The 26,517-nt window shown below is 41.5% G+C and overlaps 1 protein-coding gene across 6 annotated transcripts; it reads left to right on the forward strand.

The window, feature by feature from the left end:
* Positions 1-972: 972 nt before the first annotated feature.
* Positions 973-24,357, forward strand: STRA8 (stimulated by retinoic acid 8). Of its 6 annotated transcripts, none has more exons than XM_061582830.1 (9): positions 973-1,034; positions 5,410-5,607; positions 9,223-9,298; positions 10,523-10,607; positions 10,975-11,127; positions 14,138-14,420; positions 18,173-18,249; positions 19,934-20,045; positions 24,095-24,356. In XM_061582830.1, exons 2-9 carry the CDS (start codon positions 5,416-5,418, stop codon positions 24,167-24,169), a joined length of 1,053 nt encoding a protein of 350 aa, XP_061438814.1. In that variant the 5' UTR covers positions 973-1,034; positions 5,410-5,415; the 3' UTR covers positions 24,170-24,356. The 6 variants fall into 6 exon arrangements, with proteins under 6 accessions (XP_061438814.1, XP_061438811.1, XP_061438810.1 ...); XM_061582827.1 differs by lacking the exon at positions 973-1,034 and adding an exon at positions 1,057-1,108; XM_061582826.1 differs by lacking the exon at positions 973-1,034 and adding an exon at positions 1,147-1,272 and having other exon boundaries at positions 24,095-24,357.
* The last annotated feature ends 2,160 nt before the right edge of the window (positions 24,358-26,517 follow it).

Consider the following 26,517-nt stretch of genomic DNA (forward strand, 5'->3'; position numbering starts at 1 on the left):
GCATCCTATGCAATGTAACTGGAACAAATCTCGTAATAAAGAATAAATCATGTTGCGTTTACATTTAAAATTCTAATGATGGCTTTCTTTAATAAATTGTTCTTAGTTTGCTGCCAGTTCGTGCTACGTATTGCACAGATGATGGCCAAAGCACTTCTAAAACAGGTTTTCCTTTTGAGATGGATGAAGCCCTGAGCTCAGTGGGAGGAAGGGCGGAATATAAATCTAATAAATAAATAAATAACCTAGAATACTATTTCAAAAGTTAGCCAAGCCAGTTTGCCCCACTGCATGGTGCTATTTGTAGTGTAAAGTGATCATATCTTTATTCTCAAGGGCTATTAGGGCATCTTCACTTCAATGTGTGTGAGCATAAGCTTGGGTAAAGATCTTCCCGTAGCTCCCTGACAAATGGGCCATGCCACTTGGGGAAAGTTGTTTCTTTTAATTGAGCCCTACTAAACTGTTTACATGTGAATAAACAAACACTCGCCTTCTTTTTCCTCCCACCCAGGACCACCTTAAACCCGATGCTGGGCGAGCATCAACTGGGTAGACTAAACGTGCCCAGTTATCTCGTTTGAACTGGGTCCGCAGCCGCTACGCACACGAAGATGACGTGTGACCTCAAATTATTATTGCATACACAACATCCAATTTAAATCTGGTCCCAGTATTATAGCGACAGTCGCCCGCTTCATGCCCTTGTGAACACAGCGGTACACCCTGGGATGCAAACGCATTAATTGCTATGAGCTCAAAGCAAAAAAAAAAAACCCTCCCGGGCTATATACTAAAGAATACCTATATTAACCGGCACACAAGTAAATGCTATTTCCTCCCCAGAACCTAAAAATCCCCTCACTGGACTTAATTTACTCCCCCCACATATCTTCAGCCTCCCCGCCCTTATTTCCCGCGTTTTTGTTGCCATTTCCGGCACCATTGCCTTCAGAATCTGTTGATCAACTCCAGAGCTTTCCTATTGGCGGCTGGCAATGCCTTCTGCGTTCTGATTGGCGACACGTCGCTAGGTTAGTACTAGGGCAAGAGAGCGGGAAGGTATGCTGGGCGGAGCGAAGCTTTGTTGTTGGTAACTTGGTGCAAGGTGAGCTGGAGCAATAGGCGGTACTTGAAAGCATCGTTTGTATGAGGCATATTCTGCAAAGAAGCACGCAGCCTCTTCCTGTTATATCGCAGGGCTGTGCCTGTAAAGAGAGAGCAGGGGAACTGGGGCAAAAAGTGGGGAAGGCGCTGGCACCCCTAAGGAAGGTTAGAGCTCGGACAGGCTAAACCGAAGCCTAGGAAAAGGCGGTAAAATGTTACTAAAGGAAAGGAAAGCCATGCAGAAAGGGGGAGCGGAGAGTCTGGGAAATGGCTGGATAGATGTTGTGGTAGATGCTTTCAGTAGCAGTGCAGTGGGTGGATATATGGATGTCTTTAGAAACAAGCTTCAACTAGTTTTATCATCTTGGAGTCAGGAGGAAAGTGACGTTTTATAGACAAGGATGGAAAAGCCAAGCTTGAGACCTGTGGTGGCTGGTCTGTTAGAGGAAATGGGGTGCCACCCTGCCAACCTCAGTCTGCCCTCAGCCAGCCCCACCTGGCCGCTTTCTTACGTTCAACTGTGGGTAGCACTGACTGTCATTTTCCTTTTCCTTAGGTTGTACGGAGAGCCAGTGTGGTGTAGGGGTTAAGGTGTTGGACTACGACCTGGGAGACCAGGGTTCAAATTCCCACGCAGCCATGAAGCTCACTGGGTGACCTTTGGCCAGTCACTGCCTCTCAGAGGAAGGCAATGGTAAACCCCCTCTGAATACCGCTTACCATGAAAACCCTATTCATAGGGTCAACAAAAGTCGGAATTGACTTGAAGGCAGTCCATGTTAGGCTGCATACACATTACTGGCAGAAAACACAGCTAGGTAATTCTATTTCTCAATTTGGATCGAAGCTGTTTTGGGGAAAACGCATCAAAAGGCAGTATTTCATAAGAAATGACAGAAGAGGCACAGGATACTTATAGATGTGGCTAACATTGTGTGTGTACCACTTCCCAAACCAGTGGTAGAAGTGCCCTGGATGCAGAGTAAGCAGGAGTGTACCTGCAGCTCTCAGCATTGCTGCCCTTGTAGAACTCAGCAGGGAGGAAGATATGGACAAAACTAGAATTAGTTGACTGCCTGTCATTGGCTCTGGCTCCACCGGCTGTTGGCCTCCCTGCCTTCTGTCCCACTAATCCCAATGGACACCAGCTATCACTGGGACAATGGCAAACTAGTTGAAATATGCTTTCAATATTCCAGACCATCAGTCTATCTAGTATTATCTATATGAACAGCCACTCTCCAGAGGTTCAAACAGGAGTTTCCCGGTGCTACTTGGAAATGTCAGGACACTTGGACCCTTTTGAAGCAAAGCACACTGACCTATGGCCCTTTCCCAAGCTTCAAATACTTCTAAATACCTGTTTACTCAGAAGTAACTTCTATTGATTTCAATTTATGTATTTGAAAAAATGTTAGATTTGATTATATACGCTACTGAAAATGCTGAATGGAATGAATCCCATAGTTATACCCAATACTGACCGTCAACTATGTATGACTGTGGAGGAGAATAAAAAATCCAGAGATATGTGGGAAAGCCTTAAGATATAATGGGACTCTTCCCTTCTTTCATCAAAGTGCTGTCCCTGTACTTGACCCTCATCTTCTCTCCTTTTACAATTAATAAGTGATACCAATCTTTCACATAAATATCAATGACCTATCCACTGAAGATTTGCAGATCAGAGGAGTAGATTGCAGCACTGTTTGTTGATCTGAAAATCTTAAATGAATTATTTGCATCTGTTATTTTATTGTATAAAATAAGGTACTATTGGCATATCCAAGTGTTTAATCAATCAGGCCAAGCCCTATTGGCAGTAATTGAGCTACAGCAGTGGGGGCGGGGTGGATATGGCAAGGGGTGGAACCCTTAAATATTCTACCCAGAAAGATGAATAGTTCTCAGTTAAGCCTGTTAATAGGTTTGGAGGCCAATCATTATTCCTATATAAAGATGTGCCAGGATTAAAGTTTTACAGCAGTAAAGGAAGGTAAGGGAACAGAGTAAACCATCAGCCAGGCCTAAGTTGTGACTGGTTTTATCCTAGAATCAACTTGAGGATCTCAGTAGGATTTGAGGGACTTTACTTAGTTCTATATTGCTATAAGGATCCACACACGCCTTTTGTACGGTTGTTAGAACACAAAATGGATATACACACCAATCCTAAGCATATTTACTTGGAACTAAGTAAATCTGACTGAATCCAGTCAGATGTTCAATCGGACATAAGCATTCAGAATTGTAGCTTAAAGGATCTGGCAGAAGTTTATCAAAAGTTGTACGGGAAGAACAATGGGCCTGGGGCCTGTGTGTAATAGGGTTGCTGCTTTCTTCCTGACCTTCCTCCTGTGTCTTCAACAGCAGCCTAACATAGCGCTGAAACAGGCAACACTTATTCTCATCACTTTATCTCTACCCTGGCCCTGGTATGGTCTGAGCTAATGTGACATTGGTCCACTCACTTATCTCTCAGCTTATCCTACCTTACAGGGCTGCTGTGAAGATAAATGCCACCTTGAGTTCCTTGGAGGAAAAGGGTCATATAAATGTCATTTAGTTCTCTCAAACAGCAGCTGAAGTGGCAATACTGCGTTGGGTGAATTGCTTCATGTAGAGTTTTATGTGCCTGAATGCTCCTCCATGCAAAAAATAAAAATATTAAACATAAAAAGGGGTATAAGGAAGAAGGATTATTGGCTGGTCTTCTCACTGACATGCTAGTTTTCTGTATATAGGAAATACTCCTGGTCTTTTTATAGCCAACAGTATGGGAGCACCTACCATTTCCTGCCTTACCTTGTCCTCCTCTTCCCAGATCCTGCTCTGTTTTTCACATTTCACATTCTCTCGTAATGGGTTGCCAGCATTTTGGCCATACATTGTTGCTCAGCTTTTAAGAGCTTTTTTAATGTGCAGATTTGGGGTTGGATCAAATCAGTGTTAAAAGTTAGTTGTTACTTCAGTCCCATTATTTCAATGTGAACTGAGTACAGCTAACAGGCTCTAATCCTAGTTCCACTTACTTGGGAGTAAGCTCCATGAAATTCAGTAGTACTTCTGAGTAAACTTAGGGTTGCAGTGTTAGTCTGGAGCCAGTCCATTGTGATTTGTTTATTTCTCTGCTGTGAAAAGTTTCAACTTATGGTTTCTGCACATCAAGATGCTGTTAAGACCTAGGAACACCCTGACCAGATTCTGGGGGGAGGGGAGGGGTTATTTGACAGCCCTTGTCTCCTACTTAGTCCTTGTCTTGCAGCAACCACAATTCAGGGAGCACTTGCTGCCAGGCCTGAGTCTTGCGAGAGGCTAAGCATGGCCACAGGGGGGCAGAGAGATGCCCCATACTTGGCTGGGTCTGATGGAGTTGTAATCCAAAACATATGGAGGGCACCAGGTTGGTGAAAGTTAGGAGAATGGGTGTGGTAGATCACTCATCAATTAGAGTAATCCTGCATTGACACTGGCATAGGCATTTCAGCACCAAGTAATGAAAACAAAACAAAATTACATATTGATCATGGATGTGCACAATCCAGCTGAAGCACTTTCTCCATTATGTCAGTGGGAGAGTTGAGTACATGCTTAAATCTCTCCCACTAAATGAATGGGACTTAGAATTTCATGGATTGTGCCTGCTGTTGTACAATTCCTTTCCTGGCCAGCTCTTGTTTTTCTTATTGCATAAATACAGATAACCTACAGTGAGTTTCTAATAATTTTAGCACTTGAAAATTGAAATGGACTGCCTTCAAGTCGATCCTGACTTATGGCGACCCTATGAATAGGGATTTCATGGTAAGTGGTACAGTATTCAGAGGGGGTTTACCATTGCCTCCCTCTGAGGCTAGTCCTCCCAAGCTGGCTAGGGCCTGCTCAGCTTGCCACAGCTGCACAAGCCAGCCTCTTCCTTGTCTGCAACTGCCAGCTGGGGGGCAACTGGGCTCCTTGGGACTATGCAGCTTGCCCACAGCTGCACAGGTGGCAGGCCACGTAACCCCTGAGCCACTCACTGTGGGGGTGATCTTTAGCTGGCCCTTGACATCCAGGAGACGTGAGCAGGGATATGAACTCACAGACTCTGGACTCCCAGCCAGGCTCTCCTCCCCATTGTGCTATACCAGCTGAATATTATTTTTTAGCACTTAGTGGGCATTAATAAGGTAAGGAGTGATGGTGTTAATGTTGCTTTAGGAACTAATTAAAACAGGTTTACTTTGCTGTGCCCACCAACAGTGCTACTGTTTGTTTGTTTGTTTGTTTGTTTTTAACTCGTGGAATGGCATTGTCTTGCAGCTTTTGATGGAGACATCTGGAGACTGTAGCACCCCATATGCCAGAGTGACTCCTAAGTATCATACATATCTGCAGGACCCAAAGCCACAAGCGGGCAAAAGACGGTTGTCTCAGGCACGCCACAGAGCTACCTTGGCAGGACTCTTCAACAACCTACGAGAAACAGTATATTCTCAGCAAGATAATTCTGCATCAAAGGTACAGAAATAACTAATCAGCACTTCCGATAGATAAATGCTAAGTATTGTTATTACTATAACATCCACAAGTTCTACTTAATGGTGGTTTATGTTTTTATTCCTGGAGCTATTTCTATTAGTACAAATGTTTCTTTCAAAATAAGCCAGGAGGGAACTTTGCGTATCAGAGTCATAAGTGTCAGGGTTATAGTTTGATCTAATTTTGCCTGAAGAATATTTTAAATCTCTTCATGATGGTGCAACTTTAGAGGCAGATCAGAAAAACCTGTATGTGCTTAAACATGTTTTACATGGAGCTTTGACTCAGCAGGCAGTAGTGCCAAGCATACATCTTGCGGTCTAAAAAGTTCATTCAGCCTGATGTGTGTTAGTTCCAACGCACACTAATTTTTAAAGACTAGACAAAATCTAGTATAATAAATAAGGAGAGTTGGTCTGACTTGATAATAAAATGCTGATTGGCTTTTCATAGATGAAATACATGTTTTTACTGTTTAAACACAGGTACATTAGGAGGTTTACATTCCTATGCATGTTTACTCAGAAGTAAATCTCACTCTGTTCAGTGGGGCTTACTCCCAGCTAAGTAGGCATAAGATTGCATTGCATGCAGAGCAATCCTAAACCTCAGCGGGGTGCAGTGGGACACAGCAGAGCGACTGTTGCAATCCAAATCCTGCCACTTGCACCACCCAAGACGGAAGGTGTAGGGTCTTTTTTGCTGCATCAACTCCAAGTTAGTGTAGCAGAGCAGCCCAAGGACAAGGTCCCTCAGGGGATCTGTGGGACTTGGGATTCATCACATCCAAAGCCGCCAGCACCTAGGCATGGGGCAGAAATTCTATTCAGTTCACATTTAATGGTGAACCTACCTAATTTGCATTTTCTGAAACAATACATGAACCAAAACAGAAACATCTATTGAAAGTCACACTTCTCCAAATGTGCAATGCATTTATCCAGCCAAGTAATGTGTACAAAAATGCATATACAAGGCTAAAGTATGCATAAAAATGCATCACTTAGTGAAAATGAAATACAAAAATCCATTTTATTAGAGAAAATTGCTTTGTGAAAATTTGTATAAGGCAAAAGTGCATATAAACATGTATATATTAGAAGAAATTGGCACTAAAATACTGATGAATGTTCATGAAGATCTTTGGGGGGGTGGGGGATTTGCAAACTGATGTGGAAATGTGGAGAACTGAACTTAAGACTGGAAAAATGAGAAACCAAAATTGGCAGATCCACCCATCCCTTCTGGCAGTGTCCTGCTCTGAAACATCCTGTTTCACGGCTTTTCTGCAGGTTGTTGCCGGTGGGAGAGCTGCCTGTGACAGTTTCCTACACCACTAGGGACAGCAGAGATCTTTGCAGCATTGGAGAATAACAGAGAGTCCCCTCCACCTCACCCTAATCCCCACACAGCAGCACACATCGGTGGTCAGGATTCCACTGTTAGTTTCTTTTCCTGGCTTTCCTACTGATTTGTTTTGGAACATCACCTCTATTGAAGTCTGTCTTTGCAGTTTGCAGTCTGAGTAGACAGTAATGCGTATTTCAAAGACATTGAATTTGTAAACCCTTTTTGGACTAAACTTCATTAAAGATGGTCAGGAAGCACATTAATACAAGTGCATTTTGAATACTACTAACAGCAAAAAGTCATCCAAGCTGTCTTAGTGATGAGGTGACCCTACAGTGAAACTCTCTCCCAGTTGGCTCTGTCCGTTCTGGCTTCTAAACCAGCCTTGAAAGCCCATTAGTTTCCAGCTATTTTAAGCTAATGGCCTGAGTTTCTGATTATTTAATAGTTGCATTTACTGCTGCCTTTAAATTGGTTTTTCAGTGGCTTTATGTGAGTGTTAAGATGGATTGTGAGATATGTTTAACTGCTCTTTAAAATTATTGTGTTTTATTTAAAAGGGAGATTATAGCTTTATTTTTATGTAGTGTCCTTTCATAGGACTTTACCTTGAAAGGTGGGCTAGAATTTTTTTAAAAATAAAGAAATTAACATGGAAAAAAAAGGAATTACTACAGTTTTGCAGCAGAGTTGTCACTTTCTTTCTAGCATGGCTCTTGTGCCTTTAACAGCTGCATGACAGCCTAATACTAACAGATAAAGCTTTCCCTGGCATGGAGATATAAAAGACTTCAGCTGTTGAATTTGTGCATACTGTATTGTGCTGATGTTGAAGAACCAGAATCCCTGCAAGCAAAAAATCACGGATATAGGCCCTCGTTAATGTAACAAGAGTACAATTTTATCCCAAGTTGCACTTTTATAATAGCACCTGCAATTGGTAACAAATATATCTGCAGAAGCAAAAGCTCCATTGGCCCCTTATTGAGGAGGCATAAGCTTTGGGGGCAGAGAAGCCCAGTGGAGGGATCGTGCATTGGCCATAACCGAAGCTGTAGCATGGCTGAAGCTTCATTAAAATTGGATCTTACTATATTATGGCTGTGTGCAATCCATACATTTAAAGCACATTCCCCCCACCTAAGAATTCTGGAATTTATAGCTTACCCTTCACAGAGCTCCATTTCCCAGCATCCTTAACAAACTACAGTTCCCAGGATTCTTTTCAAGTGTGTCTGTGTGTGCTTTAAACATATGGTGTTTACACAGCTTATGTGTAAGTGTTTTTGCCCAAAATGAGCAGGACTATGTATGGGGGGTTCCACTGTCTGTGATACGTAGCATAGCAGAGAAGGGGATACAGGCAGGTCATCACACTACAATCTCATCTGTTATGTTTCAGGGATGTTACCTACAGCATAATCATACACCAGCCTTATATCAACTTATTTATTTATTTTTATTTATTATTTGATTTATATCCGGCCCTTCCTCCCAGCAGGAGCCCAGGGCGGCCCAGTCATGGATTTTCCCCACAATCCACTTTTAACCTGGTAGAGGAATTATGGTTTGGTGAGGATATGGAGACGTCTCTGGTGTAATCTCTAGCCCGTGTAACAGGCAAAGAAACATTAAACCAGGTTGAATCTGTGTAGTAGATGTGCCATCTGTAGCTTCCTCTCTACTATTTTCACACTGAACTCTGTTCACAACAGCAGACAAACCCCTTGCTTCTCAAGTAGTAATGTGCTTTTTTAGATTGCTGTTGCTTATTATAAAATATGAGGGTGGATTTATGAAGGGGTTGGCTTTGTGATTACCCTACAACATATTTATCTCCCTCTCCAAGGGTGCTGCCTGCATGTGATGAGAAGCCTCTGTTGATGCTGATTGTCACCTGACAGGAGTTTTAGGCTTCCATATTGTCACGAGACATGATAGTGCAAACATCACGTAAAAATATTGACATATGAAATATTCTTTGTTACTATCTGTGTGTTTTGAGGAACAGAATGAAGGGTCAAAGTAAACTGTATGAAAAGCAATCCTTTTCCTGACTTTGGGGGATGCGGCAGAAGGGATATCTTTACTGTGCTGTCTTTCTTTACTTTTCATATTCTGATGCATTTGAAGTTTTTAAGTAGATATTTAGCTAGGAACAAGAAATTGATATGATAAGGCATATTAAAATGCTAGTTTGGTCATAACACAGATAGATTGGGTCTGTTTTCTGTTTTTATTTAGTGTCAGGTTTTATGCAAGGCTCAGAATTATATTCAGGAACTGGAGCAAACTTTGGAAAACTTGCTGAAGATGAAAGGTACTATACCATCACTATGTCACTTTGTTAAAAAAAATATTTTTGGGGGGGGGGACCTTTTCCCCTGACTACAACAAGCAGTAAAAAGTAAAGTAAGCTTGCAGACATTGCTGGAGAAGTTAGTGCTCCATGCAGATTGCTGAGGTTCTGTGCCACTTCAGACTGTGGGGGGGGCACACTTTGCATGCCAAAATTCCCTGTCCATGGATCATTGATATGCCAGGAGAGAAGGGTTTACATTTGCAGTCTAACTCAACTTGCAGGGCTGGTCTTGCCATGCTGAAGGTCTATATGACCTGCTTCAGGAGTGCTGAGGGAATGATGAAGGCAAGAACTGATGTAGCGCAGCAAGACCTTTTTTGAGTGTTGATCACAACAATGGGGTGGGTGGGCATGTGGGCTGTGCTTCATGTAGCAAAATGTATGTGGCTCGCATTGCCAACTTGTGTGGCATCTTGGCATACTTTTTTTATCCTATATTTATACAGCCATGTGGATTTTTCACATTCCACAATGTTAAATTGAAAATACAAAAATGTTGCTTCATCCCTGCTAAAACAAGATCAGCACAGCACGTCTTCTTTCTATTATTTGGGCTGATTGCAGGTGTTGCCACCACACACCATATGCTCAGACGCTCATGTTACCAAATTCTTCCAAGCTACACAGGAAGTGGATTGGACTGTGAAAGACCAACCGAAATGGTGTTTGTATTTTGACCAATTTGTAGGGCAGTCCAATATCTCAGAGAGGAGGTCAGGTCTCCTACTCCCCTGGTGCATTCACTATAGCTGCCCAATTTCGCTGCTTTTTAAAGTTTGATAGAAATATCTGTGGGCTATAGGTACATTCTTAAACCGCAAGGTTTTTTTGCCTATTAGTGAATTATCCACGTTTCCCACTGTTGTTAGGGCCAAACTACATATGTGATCCCTCATAGGCCATATCTTGTCTGGCTTGCTACCTTTGTAGTATTTCTTCTGGAATTTGCAGCTGTATTGCCTGTTTCATTGTATTGTATTTTTCTTGGCTTTACATTGTGATCTATATTGTGATTATTTTATTGTAAAGTGTTTTGAGCATAAAAATAACAACAATTTTAAAGATCTCTTGTTAGTAACATTTGAAATAATTTACCCACAACACTTTATTGAAATGGACCGGATGCGAGCAAGCCTCAAAATATACTTGTTTGTGATGGCTGTTCTTTCTTCTGGAAAGCAGAAGTTTTAAATCTGGAGGATGGCAATCCATCAAGCTTGGAGGAAGTAAAGGAAGAATATGTCAAGATGTACTTCAACAATCAAAAGTAAGACACTGAAAAATCTAGTATTGAATTCATCCTGTTTAAGCAGCTCAAAGAACTTTTTGCAAGCTTCAGTAGGATGAACTGCTTCTGGCCTGCAAGGTGCGTATGTACATACAGTCTCTCAAGCTATAGAAACAACAACAAGAAAGAAAATTAATGAAGAGCTGACTGAGCCCAGTCTTAAAAGCAGATCATGTAGTAACATAGTATTGATTGCAGTCCCAAACTCCTCTTATGCTTCTGTCTGCCAACATATTCCTTCTCACCACATGACTTTGGTAGCCTGGCAAGTTAAATAGAAGAATAACTGCTCAATCAATTTCTCAGCCTTTAAATTCTTTCTAGCTTTCCTCATCTTGCTTTCTAGTGCTGTATCTCCTTCAAATGCCATGAGTCAAAATGGTGCCACAGTCTGGTATGTGATCCAGGAACAGGAGAAGAGCTCTGTAGAGGAGGATGTGACTTTGAGGCTTACACAATCACCAGCTACCTCTTCTCCTGACCTTATGGAGTTTGAACGGTATATGAAGTTCTATGTTGTTTCTATGTTATAGAGGATGAATTATTTTGAGTCTGCACCTGACCCAAGAAAGGCTGCAAATCTGTAGGATAGGAGAATTTCAGTGGGTGTAACTTGGGCTCCATAATGGGAGAAACTGTACCCTGTGGAGGTTTTCCATGCTGTACCGCTACTGAAAGTGTACAAGCACACTTCACATTCAGACAGGGGCCTGGTTTGCATGTCACTCTGAACCCAACCATGGTTTAGCGCAAGTGTGGAGGCTTCATTCCTTCCTATTCATTTTGTTGTTGCTCTGTAGTGAATTAATGCAAAAAGGAGAGGGGGTATAAAACCCAAATGACCATTAGCGTTCTAAAGTTGTTTATTTTATTTTGTCTTCTTTAAAAATGCCATTAGTAGACCATTTTCTTGAATGTAAACACACTATGAAAGATTTTCATTTTTGGGGTGTAGAAAAAGTGTGGGGACAAAATAACAGTAGACTCCTAAAAAGAGAAATATGGTGGATTTTGGCTTTAAATACCATGTCTCCTTCAGGATTAAATGGAGAACTGGATTTTCTTCCTCTTTTGTAGTGATACAGAGTTTTTAGAGGATCCCTTACAGGCAATTTCTGAATAGATAATGAAATACACATCTCAGCTGAGTACCACTCTCCATATAAAAGCATGTCATCTAGTTTTAACAAATACACAGAAAGAAGGTAAAGGGAATGCTATAAACAGTTAGAGAAACAAATAGACAAAGAAAAATGTAAGTAATTTTTTTTTACAAATGTGTGTTTTCCTATTGTTTATTAAGAATTTTAAATGTAGTACAAATGAAGTATTAATTATGCAAATGTATATATGTTTGTATTGTAGCCCCTGACGAAGGCTGATATACAATAGAGCCGAAACGCGTTAAGGGCATTTTTAAAGAAGACAAAATAAAATAAACAACTTTAGAACGCTAATGGTCATTTGGGTTTTATACCCCCTCTCCTTTTTGCATTGATATTTGACCACCACCCCTCCCTCTTTTTTTCTTTCTTTTTTTTCTGTAGTGAATTAAGCCATAGTTTGGCTTAGGCTGCAATCCAATACATGTCTATTCAGAAGTAAGCTCCATTGGGTTCAATGGGACTTACTGCCAAGTTAGTGTGTATTGGATTGCAGCCTTAGCATGTCTTCTGAACCCAAACTCATGGTTTTGCTCTCTAGACTAACCACGAGCTATAACCAAGGTTTGCTTTATGGTTTGTGGTTCAAAGTTTGTCCAGGAGAACTATACCAGTCTTTCCCAACCTTTGGGTTCCCAGATGTTGCTGGACTACAATTCCCACATTCCTAACCATTGGCCACGCTGCCTGGGACCGATGGGAGTTGTAGTCCAACTGCATCTGGGGACCCAAAGATTGGGAAAGGTTGAACTGTACCATGATCCCAGGTGTGGATGATATGCTAAGCCAAACTATGGCTTAGCTCGGCGTGATGCAGCAGCGAAACAACCAGAAAGCAGCAAAGCGACCACAGTCTGCTTTCCTGGAGCCTGCACATTTGCACAAAGCCATCGTTTGACAAAGCAAAATTTGGCAAAGCAGGCCAGTGGAATTGAACAGAGGGAATTTAGCCCTCACTGCTAAAGTGATTGGTTGCCTTTACCTTAGTCTCTGTCAGTTTTGCACTGGCATGTCTAACATAGAAAGGCCACAGGAAAGCAGTTCAATTCATCACAGTGCTTTGCAAATTTTAGCAATCCCCCCCCAACTATTAGAGGAAATGTTTGTTCATATGTGTCAGGATTCAAGCATTCTAGTCAATAGAATAGCTTAAAAGGCTTGTGCACTGTAGAACATAGATAGATAGAGATACATATAGACATAAAAATATCCACATACAAGCTTGGGATAAGTGTTTGTTGATACAAATAACAAGCCAAGCCCCTAGCCTGATGCACATTTCTGATTGGCTTTCATTATTGTTATTGTTAAGTACTATATGACCACCACACAATGTATTCTCATTCTTCTGCAATACGCCACTTGTTAAATTTTTTATTTGTTTTTTTAGATGGGGTGGTAAAAGGTAGAGTAACAATCCAGCTTGACCACCAGATGGCACAACCCTGCTTCCTTGTACAGTTTGTTGTGGCATTTCATGATTAACAGTTATGGGTTTTTTTGAGAGAGAGACGGCAAAAGATGTACCCAGCAAAATAAGTAGTTACTCTTCAAAAAAAAACCCTATATAACTCCTTTGTGGTTTCTGCTCCCTCCCTTCCCACCTTCAATGATACTCCTAGAGCAAGTCTGACCAGGTCTGCCACAACAGCAGAGAGTAACTGTGGCTTCTGCCATGCAAGCACGTGTATGCCTTTTACATTGCTGATTCTCTTCCTATAATTGGTTCCATAATCAAACATGACACAGTTGTGACATTCCCCTTTAGAAGTATATAATGTACTGCGGTTATACAGTTGGACAACACAAGAAATCGATTCCTTTTCCTCCTCTGGCTTCCCCACAAGTAATAATTTATGGAAACTGATTCCATGCAGGTAGCAGACATAATGGACCACAGAATAGGGTAACACTTTTACACAACTGAAAACAGTGCCATATCTGTTCAGTAATCAGGAGAAATGCAGAGCAAGATGATGACTGAAAGGTGCACATAAAAGGTGTGATTGCCTAGCTTGGTACTTTGTTGTATAAAGGGAAAGACCCATTGCTCGGTGATAAAACAGCTGCTTTGCATGCAGAAGGTTCCAGATTCAATCTTTGGCAACTACATTAAAAAGGGGGGGGAGTAGTGGGAAAGGCCTCTCCCTACCTGATACTCCTGGAAATCTATTATTGAGCAGACAATAATCTGACCTGATTTATGGCAGCTTCCTAAACTATGCATTCTCCACATGGCTACTATTGATACAAGAGGTATGAAAAGACCATGTGATTGGTCTACACACTGTTGGATGCCATCCAGACCACATTCTGAGAGCCATCTCCTTTCCTGTCTTATTCTAGATACTTGTATTTTTACAAACAGACAGTAGACCTGCTAGTAGATAATGGGGTTGTGAGCTCTGAAGATGTTACGCTCCCTGTGATCTCCACAGCTGTTTCCCACCTGTGGCAGGGACTCCCTGAAGAAAAGAGAGACAGTGTCCTACAGTACTGTAGTCAGAGACAGAATTTCATCACTGAGGTCAAGACTGCTTCCCAAGAGCCTCCTTGTACTGAGGGCAGTGTGAGGGACAGCGGAGCTAGTCAGGAAGCCAGCGGTTCACTAGTATCCACACCAGAGGAGGTGAGAACTAATCACTTTTAGGATTCCTGCTCCACAGTTCTAACAAGGACTGGCTCTGAGATTGAGGCAGCCCTGGGCAAACCATCTCCTGGTGGGCCCCATCCTCCATCAGTAGGGATGGTGAAGAATTTCATAGTAATTGAACATGAATATGAGCTCTGCAGCAGTTCACTTGTTCGCCTACCAAGTGAACCAGTTGGTTTCCATGCAAGCTCTAGTAATCATTATTGATACAGTAGGGCCCTGCTTATACGGCGGGTTCCATTCCGGATCCCCGCCATAAAGCGGAAGATGCCGTAAAGCGGAACCCCATTGACTTTAATGGGCCGCATTGTGCGAAAACGGCGCAAAATGTCACAAAACATCGCAAAAGAGAAAAAATAGCTTTTAAATTAAAAATGAAAGCCGCCGCATCAGCGGAACACTTTAAAGCAGAACGCCATAAAGCAGGGCCCTACTGTACCATTAAAAAAAATCCAATACCATTAATGACACCTGGACACTCAACATTACTCTGTTTTCATTGTTCTGGAGTTACCATCTGATTGGATGTGCTGAAATGTGTATTTCATTGAACCCTGTTTTATTGAGGTGATGGTGGTAGCCATTAACATTCATTGTCATGTACCAGTACTAGCACTAGGCCTATTGAGTTTCAGAAGCAGGGGAAAACGTTTTAAATTATTGTTGCTATGAGAGGCTGTCTTTTGGGGATACAATCCTGCACAGCCCTCAGAGACCTCAAAAATAGATTAGGCGTCCATCTCCTCAGGAGGGATGGGGGGCAGTCAAAACAACTTCCTGATTCCACTGAGCTGCTTGCTCAATCAATTTGCACTACAACGACTAACAAATTAACACCCAGGGCTCATCCAGGCCATACTAAAAATCCATGTTTTCCTTATTGGATTTGTCTGCTGGTAGTCCAGACCTGATTGCTTTGCACTTTCTTTGTACTTGAATCAAATTTTTCCTCATCCATACTTGTAGGCATGCCCTTTTTTGCTGTCAAACTGTTCTCCCTCTTTATCTTGTTGTGTTGCTGATTGGCTTAGATTAGAAGGAAGAAGGGCGAGGAGCCAAAGGGAACCCAACAGAAGCAGGAGGTCTGGAAGGAGGTTGAACTGCAAATCAATGCAACCTGCATCCCTCCTCAGCAACTCTTTGTAATCACTGTTTGTCTCCTTTTCAATGTATGGCTGGTATTGGAAACTCTGCATCAAGGGAGGGGAAAGTATGGGAAGGCAGTAGTCAGCGGAGAACATCATATGGATGAGGATGAATTAATGGAGGCACAAGGAGCTTACATTATAGATTATGCAAATGTATGGATGAGTCTTCAAGCTCATGTAACTGAAACTCACTTCCTCTGGACAGAGTTCCATCCCCATCTCCAGGGCTTTGCCCTTTCAGGCATGTCCATACAGACTCACTCACGTTAAACATGTTGGCACTATCAGGAGAATAAAAAACAATGACTTTATTTGTGGAAATCACCAGACTAGGTCAAGATCATACAAATTTAAGAATGGCTTTGTGACATTAGTTGCCAATTGACCAATCATATTCCTCATATTTTATCTATTGGCAGGATTCCAACCACTGGTTACTGACAAGTCAGTTGAATTGTACAAGTCACTTGAATCAAACCACAAAACCATATGGACCTCCACTCAATACATTCTGCTAAGGAATAATCAGGGATTTTAGTAGCTGGGACTTTTTCCTTCACAGGGCTCCATAATGGGAGAAAGTGTCCCCTCTGGAAGTTCTCCATGCTGTGCTGCTACTGAAAGTGTAAAAGCATACCTCACATTTAAACAGTGGTCTGGTTTACACATCATGCTAAGCCAAACCATGGTTAAGTGCAAATGTGAACGTACAGGCTCCTTGAAGGAGATCAGTCACTTCACTTTTCTCTAATCATTTATTGCTGTGCTGTGTTGAGCTAAGCCAAGCCATAGGTTGCCTTAGGTTGCCATCCAGACCCGGGCCTGTGATTGGTTAAAGGTGGAATATGAATGAATGAATGATCAGGTGAAAGAGAGAACACTCTTATGTTAGGGCCTGAAGCATTAGTTGGTGTGACTAACTCAGGATTCCTCAAGCATGAAGGAGGCCAGGGATGAGGAACCTGTGGCCCTCCAGATGTCGCTGGATTCCAACTCCCATCAGGCCAAGACAGGAAGACCAGTATTTAGGAATGATGAGAGTTGGAGTCCAGCAACATCTGGATGGCCATAGATTCCCCAGTCCTGCCCTCCTTCATGCATTGATTACATACCTTGATTACAACTAAGCTAAAACAGAAACATAAAACAGATGAATCACATGCTGCAGACATATTCAATATATTATAAAGGTGGGTTAAACCAAGTTCTGTGGTAGCGCACAGAGCTAAATTGTATTTGGGGTCCAGGTGGTGCAGTTTAGCATGTTGCTAGAAAAAGAGCCATCAGTGTGATTCCTGTCTTTCACTGAGGCTGTTGTGAATAACTGACCCAGATTCAAGGTTTACAGAGAATTAAAAGGTGAAGCTCACAGTGAAACTAGCTGGCTTCGGTCCCACCCTTTTTACTAATCACTTATAAAACTAGTTAATAATAAAACATGACCCAGCCCAGTAATGGAGTATCTTGCCTCAATGAGATAAAAACTAGATTTTTAAAGGGATAGGTGCCACTGCCACTAAAAGCTTTAGTGTATAATAATTAGCCTTGCCGACCAGTTTCATATTGGTATATCCAAGTTCTCTCCTTCCTTCCTTGTTTGTTCATCTGCATTCCTTAATTTTGCAGATTTCTAGAAGGATTTTTAAAAACTATTATATAGTGCTTAGCATAATAGGGCTTGTCCACATTTGTGCATTATTTAGCTGTTAATCCACATTTTCCCCATTCAAATTAGACCAGAGTAGATTCCACACTCATGTTTATTTCAGTTTGTATATGAGGGGCAACTTTGGTCTTTACCATTCATACAAGTAGGCCTTCACTTTTGTGTTTGTCTTCTGATTTTTTTATTCTGTTATGCCAATTAAGTATCAACAGGGCATGCACAAAGATACTTGTGCACACACCTTTAAAAAAAAAAATCCCCACTCAAGAAGTGTGAACAGCCAGAAAAATGTAAATTCTCAGCACACCTTTGTGGTTTTCTCGTTTTGTGCAAATCTGAAGGATCAAAAGGGAAAAAAATATAAGGCCTGGAAATAGTTATGAAAGCAACTGTAAATTCTCAGCACAAACTTTTCAGACTGTTGCCAATATCTGGTGTAGAAATTTTTAATGTGGTGTTGCTTGTTCAGTTTTGTGCAAATCTGAGGGATCAAAAGAAAAAAAATATATTGTGCTGGATATAGCTATGAGCAGGGCTAGAAAAGAAATGAAAGCATTGAGGTAGTGGATGTGAAAAGGGGAGTAGCAAAAAGTGAGGGTTGATCCACCCACACCAAAACAAATAGTCTGCGACCCCAAAGAGAATGGTTTGGAACCTGACTTCCCCTAAATTATCAGATTATCCTCATATCAGGTAAGCCTGAATTTACCAGGGGAAAGCATTGAGATTTGGGTTGTTTGAGGGTAACTTCATGTGAACTACACCAGTTAAATGGGAATGCAAACACAGTAAACTCCAGGGTGGACAAGCCTATAGTGTCCTGTGTTGTCATGAGTAAGTAGCATATTACTTGAATGAAACATTATCATCAATACCTAGTTGATAGCTAGTATCCAAAATGCCTTCTCTTTTAGATACTCTTTGAAGATGCATTTGAGGTGGCAACTAGCTTCCTGGATAGAAATGAAACTCGAGAAATGTCCAGTCAAAGGTAGGGATGGAAAGATTGATCAGTTTCGGTTCTCTCAAATTTTCTTTTTTCCAATGTTAAATTCAGTTCTCTACATTTCTACAGTGATCTGTGGGGTGTGTGTGTTTTAAATCCTCATGAAAATTCTCCACAATTTTAGTGCAAATTTCTCCAAATAAACACATTTTTGTAGGCAGTTTTGACAAAGGTACACATTTTTGCAAGCCATTCCCCATCATTTCATGCCTTTTTGCATGTTATTTTCACTCATGTATTTATTGTTATGCGCACTTTCCCCTAATACATGCATTTTTGTAAATATTGTTTAGTTGGTAAACTGCATCCCAAAATTCTAATAAATGTGAATTTCAAAGGATGGCTGTTTTGGTTCTAATATTGTTTTGGAAATTGCAAATTTGATAAATTTTGCTTGAAATGCGAACTGAATGGAAATTCTCACCAATCCCTTGTCAAAGGTAATGGGCTCAGTTACTTGAACTCCCAACATCTTAATCGATATCTCACCCCCTCTCCTTAAATAGCCTTTTGTTTGTTTTGTTTTTTCAATTTATCTTTTATTAATTTAGATAGCTTAACATACAGCATATAGTTGTCAAAACAAAGCATAATTTGTCACATTGTAACAAAAACAATTTTTTCACAACATAATAAGTAGTAGGAGTACTGGAATCAAAGCAATGAATATAAGGAATTTACATACATTTATATGTAATTTAAAAAATTAAGCATACAAGCATTTATAAGACTATTATTTTCATTTTCAATTTAGAGTACAGTTTACAAAGAATATGGAAATAAGTTATCTTGAATCTTGTTATTCCAAAACATGATAAAGACCACCATTCTACAAACCTGTTTACTTGTCCATTTTTTCCTCTTCTAATATATGTCAGTTTTAACATCAGTATTGCGTCCCAAACTTTATCAAACCAATCCAAGTTTAATGGAGCTGTTTTTCTCCATGCCTTAGCAATGGTTATTTTTGTTACAATCTACATATTTGAAATGTTTTCTAAGTCACATGCTAATACTATGCCATCCAAGAAATTTAACAATAATGCTTTCAGGTCATTTGGTATAGAATATCCAGTCATATCTGAAATTATGTTATCCACAGTGAATATATTATATCACTGGGCAGCTCCAAAATACATGTAGACAATCTGCTTGATTATTATTGCATCTCCAAAATTAGCTCTGTGCCATAGGGTATGTTTTTGAAAGCCTATACGGATCAAATTCCATTGATATTGATTGGACTTTATATAATTTTTTTGTAAATCAGTTGATACTAACCAAGAAGTTATTTTTGCCCATATCCATGTCCATTCTGTCAGGCTTGTTTCTTGTTGGATAAATTAAAATGTTCCCTGATCAGTTAAACATAACTATTGTGTAAATATATATTTTGTTTCACTGGTAATGATTATGTATAACATGGATTGTGTTAGTACTTAGAAAAATATAGACTCCCTTGGATTGACAGGATAGCAGAAAAAGTAGGTTCTTTTCCATAGATTCTCCATTCCACTGTCACAGCTGACAGTCTGTGACTGATCATCATTAAATTTATTGTACACATTGAAAAGAAACACTTTATTTTTCTTAATTTAGGGAAAAGGCATCCCCTTCCTCTCCCCAAAATTGATGCTACGCTCAATATAGTTTCTTTTTCTGTTTGTAGCTCAGCATTCACAGGTTGTGCTTCACAAAGTCAAGAAGATAATCATCACCTCTACCTGCAGATCATCAGCTTCTTGAAAAGCCTGTTTTTTGCTAACACACAACCACCCCAGGTAGGACTTTGCAATCTGCTTTTTATTAGACAACCTGTCCACCATTTATAAAGTTGCTAGTCATGTTAGGACCACTTGTATTGTTGAAGATATGAGAGCTTTACAAGTCACTCCTGTGTCTGAAAATATATGCAAATAGTTTAAATTAATGCATTGTCAGTAACTGAGTGATTATATGCACCATTTGAAAGCTTCTTTTAGAGTCTTATTGGTACATTTCAGAGCTATTTAGGTATAGTAGTAATCCTTAGTTTACATTCGCCTATTTGTCTTTCAGTTGTAACATGAGGGCATCTCTAAATGCTTTTGGAAACTAGGGTCATGACTGAGCAAGGCTTTCTCAGAGTCGGGATGCCCTGATATAAAATTACTGTCCTCAGGATGAAGCATTGGCCAGTGGCTTGTTTGCAGTTGTGGCCGTTCAAACCACCTGTGTTCTATATAGTGATAGCAAACTCTTTATCTGAATGTGGAACTCATATGTAGCCAAAACAGCACCTTCCATGCACAACAGGGAGGTATCAGCAGCAGGCTGAGAGGCACCCCAAGTTTTGCAGGACAAAAAATTATTTCAGGAAGAAAACTCGGGGGGGGGGATTCCTAGCCCCCCCAAAAAAATTCAACTGAAGACTGAGCATACTCAGTGGGCATGGAATAGTGACTGAGACTGTTGAGGGAGGAAAACAGAAAATAGGGAAGGGGGAATAGAAGAGAGTATCCTGGAGAAAGACATAGCTGGCTGGTATCCTGAAGAGTAGCACTATGCACTGCAACATTTTGTGTCCTAGCTGTAAATCCTTGTTTTCTATCTGGCTAATGCAGCAGTGGCAGGAATGAAAGATGGAGCTAAAGGTAGGTGGAGAATCTAACAGCAACACCTTTGTGAGAATTCTTCTGAGTGTCCCAGGGGAGAAGCAGTGGTTGGGGGCACAGGAAGAAGTGGGCCAAGAGGGTCATAAAGCTGAGGAGAGAGAAGCCTTGTGCAGTGAGATTAATAATTAGAGCAGTCTTTTCCAACCTTGGTATCCCCAAATGTTATTGGACTACAAATCCCATCAGCCGCAGCCAGCATGGCTAATGGTCAGGAATGATGAGGATTGTAGTCCAGCAACATCAAGGAAACCAAAGATTGGGAAAGGCTGAATTAGAGCATAGCAGCACAACAGAAACATGACAGACCTACAACAATCAGGACTTTTTTTGTGATAGAACTCAACAGTATGGAGTACCGGCATCTCTGCTTTGGTTGCCATTGGCAGCCATTTTGTGCTGGCACCCACAGCACTTTTATCAAGGCATGAGTACCGCCACCTCATTGTTTTTAACAAAAAAAGTACAGCTTACAACTGATAAGAAAAGTCCTCCCCTCTATCTAGGAAATCCTACTGTTCTGTGTAAGGGATCCTGTATGAACCTTGGCACCCTCACCAGACTGCAATTATGTGACTAATCTGCAGGCTGATGACTAAGACTACCCAACCCAGTCCAACTCATTCATCATAGTAAAATAGCAATACCACAAACTTCAATTGGGCAGGAGGAGCAGGTTTACAGTTGAGAGGTGATGGGGTGGACAAAAACAAGTAGTAGGACTCGTTTACAGAAATTTAAAGAATAACAGTGGCACCCAGTTGTATTTTTAGATAACTGCAGCAGAATATGCCTCAATAAAGAGAAGTGTACAATTTAGGATAATTTTGGTTTGAGCCACAACTTAGGTCAGCCATTCCCAACCAGTGTGCCTCCAGATGTTGTTGGACCACAACTCCCATCTTCCTGACCATTGGCAATGCTGGCTGAGGCTGATGGGAGTTGTGGTGCAACAACATCTGGAGGCACACTGGTTGGGAAAGGCTGACTTAGGTCCTTACCTAATGCTGTAACCATTAAACACTTCATGTTATCCCTAGAAACCAGGGTGCTATGTCAACACAAAACTCTTTGTGGCTACATATGTGCATGAAAATCTGTGACACTATTATCTGACCATAATAACAAGAAGTGGTAATAACACAAATTACAAAACTGAGAACCCGGTTTTCCATTCATCTGGAGCAGGTAGAGAAAACCCAGTGACAATGATAAAAAGAATTGGAGCCACTTCTTGTTTTTAAGAAAGAGGTTGGAATTTTATAGTTTGGAACAGGTGTGGAGAACTTTTTGCCTCCAGATGTTGCTGAACTACAACTCCCATTATCCCAGGCCCATTGGCCATGGTTGCTAGGATTGATGGGAGTTGTGGTTCAGCAACATCTGGAGGGCAAAAGGTTCCCTAATCCTGGTTTAAAATGATAAAATGTGACTATCATGATGAGGCACATCATGATGCAGGTTTACAGAATTAGGAATAGTCTGGGAAGAGTGAACAGAGTAAAAAGTCTCATTCTCAAAATACTAGAACTTGGGAGCATTCAGTTAAATTCATTTAGCAACCAATGGTGCACTACTTTATGCAACACAAAATTGTCCTGTTCCAGCAAAGGGGATCCACATATAGAAGCAGCCTTCTGCACACTTTATAATACTTACCATCCAAGTAGGCTGTGGTTATATGATAAGCATTCAGACTCGCATGTCATCCAGAGCCACCAGCGGCTTCATGCTTCTAGAGTTGGATGGGAGGGGATTTATAGAACAGGATGATATGATAGCTGCTTGCATGGTGGGCTTTATTAAGGATCTGAGACGTTAACAAACAGAACAGTCATATACATGTCTACTCAGAAGTAAGCACCATCAATGGGACATTAATAAGTAAGTATGTATAGGATTTACCTAGGGAGGTGGTGAGCTCTTCAACACTGGAGGCGTTCAAGAGGCTGCTGGACAGCCATCTGTCAGGTATGCTTTAAGTTGGATTTCTACTGTGAGCAGGGAGTAGGACTCAGTGGCCTTATAGGCCCCTTCCAACTCTACTATTCTGTGATTACCGCCAAAGGAACCTTCATGCTTAGTGATAGTATGGCTCAGATTAACAAGGTTTGGCTATCTCCATTGTATTCCAAGTGGTGGATTAAACGGACATTTCGCTAATCCTGCAAGGCGGTTCTAATATTCCTAATGTTTCAATTGGAATAAAGCCATGAAAATCTACATAGTTTTACTTAATTCGCAGAAGAATACAGAAATATGGTAAACACATTGTGGAATAGATGTGAGATTTTCTGTCTAGATCTCAGTACTGTGAAGTGAAACACCAGGATCTTGTGAGGAGAGGGATAGCCCAAAGAACAAAGGAAGCAGCATTGATTTGGAGAAAGATCTGTAAGATAAGGATGAGCAAAGAAACCCCATGCTCTGACTTTCTAGAATAGAGATGGGGAACTGTGGCCCTCCAGATGTTGTTGGACTCCAGCTGCAATCATCTCTCACTATTGGGCTGATGGGCGTTGGGAGTTGGGAGTCCAGCAACATCTGAAGGGCACTGCGTTGACATCTGACACCTTCTGTGCATATAGTTCCTGGTTTAGTGAGATGTAATTTTTGTTTCTTCATTCAGAGTTGTCTTCAGGCTCCTAAAACTCATGAATACAGAATCCATGACTTAGTGCATGCTATTATCATAGTATTTGATGGGCTTTTCAGAATTCTGGGCCAATTAACATGACCAAACTGGCACACTGAGACTGGATTGAGCAGAGCTCTACAGTGTGGTGAAGGACTTTGTTTGATTGCCTCACTGCCTATCCAGCCTTAACTAGCATATCCTCATATCCACAAAGCTGCCAATATGGATGTGGAGTAAAGGTAAGGTGAGTCACAACCAGTGTGTGAAATAAACCAACAATTAAGGTAGGGATGAGGAGCCTGTGGTTCTGTAGATGTTGGACTCCTATCAGCCGCAGCCAGCATGGCCAACAGTTAGGGATAGATGGGAGTTGGAGTGCAACATCATCTGGAGGGCACCATGTTGGCTACCCCTGCTCTAGAGAGAGCATATTTATTCATTTACCTGTTTTGCCAAAACAATCCAGGCTGGGGCCCTAATAAAAGTTTTATGATTTCCCTCCTCACCTCACCTCTCCCCCCACCCCACTTATGTTTGATAGGAAGAGGTTCTCCAGTTAGATTACGAGACTGTGATGCTGAGATGCACAGAGACATTTGATGATGAAGATTTATAAGTTAAGCTGTTTCTACTCAGTGTTGCTTAATGACACTCCTCAGCCTGCACCATTAGAAGAGATGTTGCACCCATTTCTAGGTGTTCATCATGTTTAAAAGAGTTCTGTTAGTTTGCTATGTACTTCTCCATCAGTTAAATTATTGGTAATTTTTACATGTATTACAGTTCGATATTTATAAAGTTTTCTTTTAAAAGTATGTCTGAAATTTGATGCTGGTAAGTACACATTGGAAAGAAAGCACCATAGGTCTGTTTATATCACATAGCATTTACCAATGTTGTTACAAATATGGGCCAAGCCTGAGTCCTAATTAATTCACCGTTGTCCATATGACATCCTTGTTATCTCACTGTTGGTCCACACTTCTTCCTCTGAGCCTGGATTTTTCCAATCTAGAGATGCTCCAAAGCAGAGAAGATGAATTCCAAACTGCCGTTAGCCAAGGTCACTGGATGCATTGGTGCACATTTTCCTGTAGGAATGGTTCAACAATGAAAGAGAAGCACCTCTGCCACACCACCTGATTCAGTTCTCTTCCCATTTGCATTTCCAGCTGTAATCGTGACTGGCTATGCTGCCATTGTTGTTGTTTTTCTAAGCACGGCTAGGCACCATATCGAAAAACTGCTTGGTGCTATTGGAGGAATGCTCATCAGCTGATAGGCGGGAGCAGAGAGGAGACGGCAAAAACACAATGGTGTGGTGGTGGCGTTTGGCCGGCCCAGTGCTTAGTTTGGGGTCCACACAGCTACAGTTCCTTTATTCATAACTGTGGACTGCAGTCATTGCACACTGATGTGCTTTGCAGAAAAACAGCACCTCTTGCCCCAGGTAATGATGATGCATCTCAAAGGGGAGAGTTTCCTGATGATGAAGATGTTTGATACTCATATTTTGTGATGTAGTATCAAATCAACTATCTAGGCTATTCACGCAGCAATTTGTTGAAAAAGGAACTGAGCACCAAATTCAGCATCATAAAAAACATGTAGGACAGTGATAACTGCAAGGGAACTATCTACTTTCCAATTACTGAGGTATAGATCTTGGGGGGGAAATCACATTCAACCTTACTCAGCACACTTGGTACCAGTTCACCTTTTCTGGTGGCATGGCTTGTGTACTAACAAGGGTGATGCACCATCTAGCTTGAGGATTCACTTACTGGGGAGTCTCTACTTGAACAGAAGCCCCACACAGACGCCACAATGGAAATGGGGCTTGTGTTGCATTTGGAAGGTGGGGATGGAGAGCTAGGCAGAGAGCGCTGCCGGCCCCTTCTTCCCAGAAGATGCACCGGGGGGGGGGGTAGGCAATCTATACTAAGAGTCCCCCTCCTCATGTGCAGTGAATATTTTAATACCAAATTGTGAGACCTTTGAAAAAAGAGGTCTTTTCCCTCCCCTGTTTTGAGCTTTCTATGGCTGTGAGCACACGAGTCGCCTACAGCAAAGCATTTCCATTATCCACACCTGGAGGGGGAACGGATAGACTACCAATCCATTGCAAAATATCTTTGAAGTGAATTTTTTAAAAATAGCTGCAGCTGATTCCACCACATTTTACAGTAAAAAGGGGCAAGGTTTGACTAGCTTCATGTGCCCCCATTTTCAGAAAAGAGAGGGGGAGAGGCGCACTGGAACTGGCAGAACAGTGAGTGAGTCTCTGTCGTATGTTTTCTTCTGAGCTGCAGCACTGGGGCAGGCTGCTGGTGTCTCCCCTCTCTTCCTCCCCCGCAAAGCCATAGTCCATGGAAGACACTGCATGTGTGTGCGCATGTCGAGGAAGCGTCCTGAGGATGTAGTGCCCCATCTTCTCTCTCCTTACCCCTAAACTAAAGTTGGTAGTGGATGAGACCAGAACTGGGGGTGAGTCACCCATTCTCTACCTTCCTAAAAATTCTTTCTAAGGGCCATGGGAGCAAGGAGAGAGGGTTAACCCTTCCTTCTCCAGCTGCCTCACAAAACCAGCCCCATCCAAGCAACACATTAAAAACCTGAAATGCTCACAAAAAACCCAGGTTTTCATAGTCTCTTCCCTTTTACTTTTTTTTTTAAAAAAACTACTCATGCTTGAGGGGGCAGTACCTAGTGGTAGGAGTGTTCTCTTGCTCACTTATTAGAGATAGACAGACTTGCCTGTCTCAACTCCACAGCATGAAATGATGCCTCTGAGACTCCTCATTTCCTGCCAGTTTTCAGTGCAGAAAAGAATTCTTCCAACCTCTGACATCAGTCAGGCAGATAGGCTGCCTGGCCAGCTAGTCGGGTGGGTGCAAGGTGTAGGGGTAGCAAGCAAGGATGAAAAGCTTTGGCCCATTTCATGCTCAATCCGGTCTTGACTAG

Source organism: Rhineura floridana, chromosome 8, assembly GCF_030035675.1.
Source record: "Rhineura floridana isolate rRhiFlo1 chromosome 8, rRhiFlo1.hap2, whole genome shotgun sequence".
NCBI classification, from domain to species: domain Eukaryota; kingdom Metazoa; phylum Chordata; class Lepidosauria; order Squamata; family Rhineuridae; genus Rhineura; species Rhineura floridana.